At 46.4% G+C, this 6,068-nt stretch overlaps 2 protein-coding genes across 2 annotated transcripts in view; both read right to left on the bottom strand.

The window, feature by feature from the left end:
• The window catches only part of LOC113207834 (alpha-glucosidase), a 27,151-nt gene extending 23,449 nt beyond the window's left edge, over nt 1–3,702 (bottom strand). Inside the window, exons 1-5 of the mRNA XM_052267198.1 lie at nt 3,387–3,702; nt 1,310–1,489; nt 1,053–1,222; nt 329–454; nt 19–245 (exon numbers count right to left, since the gene is read on the bottom strand). Of these exons, the coding sequence (XP_052123158.1) occupies nt 19–245; nt 329–454; nt 1,053–1,222; nt 1,310–1,489; nt 3,387–3,585 (902 nt within the window). The 5' untranslated portion in view covers nt 3,586–3,702. The remainder of the gene's footprint in view (nt 1–18; nt 246–328; nt 455–1,052; nt 1,223–1,309; nt 1,490–3,386) is intronic.
• Nucleotides 3,703–4,163: 461 nt separating this feature from the next.
• LOC113207911 (zinc finger protein ZIC 1) overlaps nt 4,164–6,068 on the bottom strand; it is a 38,008-nt gene continuing 36,103 nt past the window's right edge. Inside the window, exons 3-5 of the mRNA XM_026424670.2 lie at nt 5,758–5,927; nt 5,455–5,665; nt 4,164–5,340 (exon numbers count right to left, since the gene is read on the bottom strand). Of these exons, the coding sequence (XP_026280455.1) occupies nt 4,982–5,340; nt 5,455–5,665; nt 5,758–5,927 (740 nt within the window). The 3' untranslated portion in view covers nt 4,164–4,981. The remainder of the gene's footprint in view (nt 5,341–5,454; nt 5,666–5,757; nt 5,928–6,068) is intronic.

Below are 6,068 nucleotides of genomic sequence, written 5' to 3'. Positions count from 1 at the left end.
ATAATAGATGAAATTTACTTGTCGGTTCCGAATTCTTCAAGAACCTTTCTCCATTGCACCACCATGTCGTAGGTCTCATCGAGGTTTTCTGTGTAAATAGGCTTCTGGGAGTCACGCTGTGTAGGGTCTGTCTCATCACAGTCGCAGGGGGGCTGGTCTCGGAGCTGCGCGTCCTCGTAGAGGGTAATGACAGCGTCCACTCTGAAGCCGTCCACCCCCTTTTTAAGCCAGAATCTAAGGACGTTCTGTTTGGTAATCCGGATCAGAAAGCGTGGTTAACATCGTGCGTTCGTGTCCCATGTAGTAGCAGCTCAAACGAAAAACAGACCTTCATCTCTTCTACGATGTCGTCATTTCTGTAGTTCAGGTCAGGCTGCTTCACAGCGAACTGGTGCCAGTAAAACTGCTGCCTTTCGTCGTTCCATGTCCATCCTGATCCCCTGAAGTTCGAGAGCTAGAAGAAATGTTGTTAAATTTAGACTTTGACCAGACAAATGACTAAATGTTATTTGATGAAATTTGCCGGCATATCAATAGACTACGTGCAATATGCGAAATATTGAGCTCCTGAAGTATGAGTCAACGTTTGAGTACCACACTATCAGCGCCTATACAGAGTTATTGGGGCAATCTTGGGCTTATTTTTTATGAATGCGAGTTTTTAATCAGTCCATACAAATATGTTAATTGCATTATATTCATTTGTCAGACAGTATTTCGTGAATGGGCTTTTGAGAAGTACAATTTCTTTTGCACGTTCCTCATTCCCCGTTTGGATTGTCGCGCCTCGACGCCTTTGTCACGGGTCTGAAAAGAGGTTAGGCTCTTTATTATACCTTGATCAAAAACTATACTCGAGTATTTCCTCGGTCCTCGGTTTGAACACGTAGGAGCTCTTAATCATAAAATTTACGTTTTATCGTACATAGGGTTTATACACTTGTGTCTTCAGTACTCATAAAGTTATGTCGTTTCACCGGCAGTGACACGGTCCAAATAAAATAACGGATCTCTTTTGCACGAGCTCTATGAATGTTAAAAAGATCACGTACCCAGTTGTTCGGGGGAACATTAATAACAGTTCCATTGTCTAGAGTTTCTTTTTTTCCGTCATTCCATACGTAGTAATCTTTGTATTTTGGATCCATTTTAACGGACGCTTTGAACCATTCGTGTTCATCACTGGAATGGTTAGGAACTAAGTCGAGGACAAGTTTCATTCCTAGTTTGAGGACAAAAAGTATCGGTGCATTATTAGCTCTTTGCGATCTGCGTAGCAGTCCAAATGTACGATAACTTCAATGCTTACCAAGATCGTGCGTTTTAGTTAAGAGCTCGTTGAAGTCATCCATAGTTCCATATTGTGGGTCTACGTTCGTGAAGTCACTTATATCGTACCCAAAGTCCGCTTGTGGAGAAGGGTATATAGGGGATAACCAAACTGCGCCCACGCCCAAATCTTTCAGGTACTGTAGTTTACTAGTGATTCCTTAATAAAATAAATAGACAATCAATTATTAGTCTTATGAGTGCATCGAGCATGTTTGCGGACGAGGAGGGGTCCCTCACTATAAAGCATAGGGAGAGAACTATAAAGCATAGGGAGAGACCCCTCCCCTCCTTACCTCTCCCCCGTGCGCCCGCCGAGTCGAGGATAGGCAAACCCGCAACACGGCGGCGCGTGCTCTGAATCACCCGGTACAGGAGAAGAAATACTCGCAAAGATACTCGCGAAACTCGCGGTAACTAGCAAAAAACTTGCGCCAACTCGCAAAAAAATCGACGAATACTTGCCAATACTCGCGTTAACTCGTCACTACTCCCGAATACTCGCGAAAACTCGCCTAACTCATTGAACACCCACTGGGAGAGTAGGGAACCCATCGTTAGCGGATCAGCGTACGGTGGGGTTCATGTTTGTTTTTGTGATCCAATTGCCCAGGTTCAGTCAGTTGGTTCTACGATATGATTTTGATAATGCTTTTAAACACAAGTAAGAGACAAGTGGAAGAGGCAGGCCTACGTGGCAGGAGGATGAGGTGACCAAAAAAATTACGAAAAATGTCAACAGTTAACATGTACACTGCAAAACGTAGTGCGACTTTTATTTCCCGAATAGAGCGATTTTTGCGAAAGACTCGACACGAGTCTTCATCGTAACAGAAAATGTCGCAGAAACGACTCTAAACGAGCGAAGTTTGCGAAAATGGCTCAAAATGTGTCTTGTTCGTAACCAAAATTATCGCGAAAGTTACTCCTAACGAGCGATGTAATTAATATCTCTCCCCCCAGAGTCATCAAATTGGATTCACAATTTCGCTCTATTTGGATCGTATTTGGTCACTTCTTTACTTGTAGTGTAAGTAAAAGGTATCAGGTATCACCTGCTAAATTGCCATCTTCCATGAAATCGACAGATATTTGCTTTCCCTTTCAACCAAGACAATCTTTGGTCTCATTGAATGTTCATATTTTCGTCATTATGGCAGCTGGGAAGAACGCCAACACTGCAAACCCAAAAGTGTACTTAGTACACACAAGGAAGACTGTACTTGCGATAGTACACACAAGAGTGTACTTGCCACAGTACACACAAGGAAGAGTGTACTTGCCATAGTACACACAAGGAAGAGTTTTCTTGCCATGGTACACACCTTCAAGTCAAGACACCTCCAGCGACTGTTTAGAAAAGCTCATACCTTGGGTGTCCGTCTGGTATACCGCTTAGTTACTTTTTTACACATTTTGAGATATTGTTATTACATTGATCCCCGAGAATGCAATCCCCAATGATACCGATACCTCAAAATATGTAAAAAAGAATTATTAAAGCGGTTTTCCAAATAGTCTGCAGAGGTATGAGCGGTTTTCCGTCGCCATAGGTAAGAGGTTTTCTAAACGGACGCTAGAAGTGAGCTGTTGTTATTCTCATGTCTTGATTTGTAGGTGTGTACTATGGCGAGTACACTCGTCCTTGTGTGTACTTGCAAGTCAACTCTTCCTTGGTGTATTAATATACTGTGAAATTTGGCATTTAAAGAGGATGTCCCATAATGGTGGTATGCGTTTTATCGCCTGCCACATACTATACCAAAATAGTTCTAATATATTGGAATTGTAAAGCATAGTGGCAACGAGCGTTTTTAGTACTGGGTGTAACTGTGAATACGCAGCAGTGTTGCAGGTTCTTTACACCCGTAAGGGGCCATAAGGCGCTTGCGGCCATACTGAGTATGAAATATCCCGCAACACTGCTGCGTATTCACAGCACCGGGTACAAAAATGAAGCTCGTTTTATCCTCCTTTTCTAGTTGAGACATTTAGTGCGACCCTTGAGTTGCTGTAATCACTGTATCTTTAATAACGGTAAAAGTGGAATACACTACCTTTAAGGTCGCCCACGCCATCCCCGTTGGAATCCTTAAAAGATCTGGGATATACTTGGTATATCACTGCCGTCTCCCACCATTGCCTCGTGTCGGTGACTGCAGCAGGAGGCTGTGCATTGACCTTCCTCAAAGGCTCGGCGCTCACACCCAGCAGCGCCAATGAAAGGGCTGCCAACCCCAGAGTCACGCGACCCATTATGGTGAATTGCAGCCGTATTTCCCTCGGCCCTACTTGAAATGCTGTCGAGATGTGTAAACAAAAGCACGGAGACTGCGAACTTGCGTTCTGGTCAACTAGCGGACTAACGCGAATTCGCTCTTTATATAACTCGGGCGGTCAAGAGTGGGGGAAAGGTGGTGTGCAGGGAAGGGGGGGGGGGGAGCTGACGCCCCGTGACAGGCCTGCGCGCTCCTTGATCCAGGACTTATCAGGAATCAACCCCGTCCTACTATCACGTCTGCCAGTGCGGCACTGGGTGTTTCTATGCCACGGTCGTGCCGTCCTCAGGTCTGACCGGAAGCGCTTCATGGGCCATGGGAACAAGGGACGAGCGTAACGCAGGTACAGTGCTACGCAATAATAGATGGCATACGTCATTTTGCAAACTGGACCCCCACCCCTTCCCCGATTAGTTTCTCTGCCTCTGCTTTTTCTGCGGGCTCCAGATTGGATAATCTAACGTAACTTATTCTGGTGCGAGGAGCGCGTTTACCTGTTCTTTCTAAAGAAGACCTATTTGAAATCAGTGATGAAAATAAAAAGACACCTTCAAATTTATGTTTATCAATATAATTATATCACTTAAGGTTTCATTGGACATACGACATGTACATTTAAATTACTTTTGACAATATAATATACAACTATATAAATTTGTACAGTTTTCAAGGAACCATACGGCTCTCCTATAATTATTTTACGGGCATAAACTCGACTTTTTATTTAAAGCAACAATGGGTTTTCATCTAATCACACTCAAAATTATAATTTAGCGAATTACAGATTTCACAATACCATAAACATGTCATCATAAATCTATACATTTATAGGTTCACATTGTGCTTTGTTTTAAAACTATGTCTCGTGGACATTGAAAGACTAGGAATTACAAATCACCTCACGGTCATCTTTAGCTGCTGCTATCTGCGCTTATACTGTATCTATTTTAAGAAGGGTGGTTCATCGGGAAATGATCTTGTTCATTCGTGCAACATAAAACCACTGTTATAATGAGCCAACTGCCCTTGTTTTTTATTTTCTGTTCAATGAAAGAGAGGGCAAAATTTTTATTTGAAATGCAAACAAACATGAAAAACACAGACAAACAGCAGCAAAACTAGGAAACGCTTGGTTGAGGCAGTCTTTTGGAGAGCTCCGTCAGAAATACGACGAGGAGTGCTCCAGATAATACAATTAAATAACAAGTAATAAAGACAAGATACTTTGTTTCTCTCCACACACTCTTAAACGAAAAAAAAAAAACCTAAAACAAAACAGGTACAACGAAAATAACTCTTCACCCGATGCCAACAAATAATTCAATCACAGCAGGAACGGTCTCTACCGGTAAGGCCGGTCAGGCGGTGCCGGGTCAGTAGGCCGTGGCCGCCCCACTGTTGAGATGGTGGTGCATAAGGTGGTGGTGGTGGGGTGCCGTTAGGTGGCTAAGGTGGTTCAGGGGGTTGACGGGCGAGTGCTCCGCTGACGGGGGTGTCGGCATGCCGGCCGCCGACTGACACACGTACCACTCCGACAGGTTGGTTTGATGTTGCAGCTGCTGTTGCTGCTGCTGCTGCTGTGATGACTGGGGATTCTGCTGCTGCTGGGCGTGCTGCGTGTGGTGCGAGGTGGGCGGCGGCTGCTGCGACGACTGCTGGTGCAGCATGGGCTGCTGGTGGTGGTGCATGGAGGGCGGCGTGAGCACCGTGTGCGCCGTGACGTGGTGGGGACCTGCAACATGACCGTCAGGGAGTGAGCAACGTGTCACAGCTTGGCCCGGCCGCCGCCGTGGAGGTAGGCCGCCCAACGTGCAGCGCCTAGAGCAGCTGTCGCTGGAGCACTCACCTTTGTAATCCTGTTTGTACTCGGACTTGTACTCTTGCTTGTACTCGGACTTGACGTCCAAGGGCAGGGGCGGCGAGGCGGCGCCGCCAGCCACACTGATGGAGCCCGCCGATGAGCTGTTGGACTCCTCGCCGTCCGAGTCGTAGCCGCCGTGGACCGGTGACTTTCCGCCAGACGTGCTTGACCCGGACCCGCCAGAGCAGCCGTGGACCTGCGGGAAGACAAGGGATGGTTAGCTCGGGAGGACCAAGAGAAATCGACAGACTATGGAAACTGGTCGTAGACGACGGCGCAGATGCTTACCTTCATGTGCTTCCGCAGCGACGACGGGTGCGTGTAGGACTTGTCACAGCCCGCCACCCGGCAGTTGTAGGGCTTGTCGGATGTGTGGACGTGCGAGTGCTTCTTCCGGTCGGACGAGTTGGCGAACCTCCGATCGCAGCCAGAGTACTCGCATTTAAAGGGTTTTTCACCTGCAACACGAAGAGACAAGGTAAAGGTTAATTCTCGGCAGTAGACGCAGGAGGCAACGCCGAGAATAGTGCGGGCCAGTTCCAATTTGGGGCGTCCGCCGGTCTATTAGTGATTGATAGACAACTTGGCAGAGCGAGACG

Source organism: Frankliniella occidentalis, unplaced genomic scaffold (assembly GCF_000697945.3).
Source record: "Frankliniella occidentalis isolate FOCC.00 unplaced genomic scaffold, Focc_3.1 Scaffold47, whole genome shotgun sequence".
NCBI lineage: Eukaryota > Metazoa > Arthropoda > Insecta > Thysanoptera > Thripidae > Frankliniella > Frankliniella occidentalis.
Note: the sequence above shows the minus strand (reverse complement) of the source record. Positions and strands in the feature narration are given on the sequence as shown.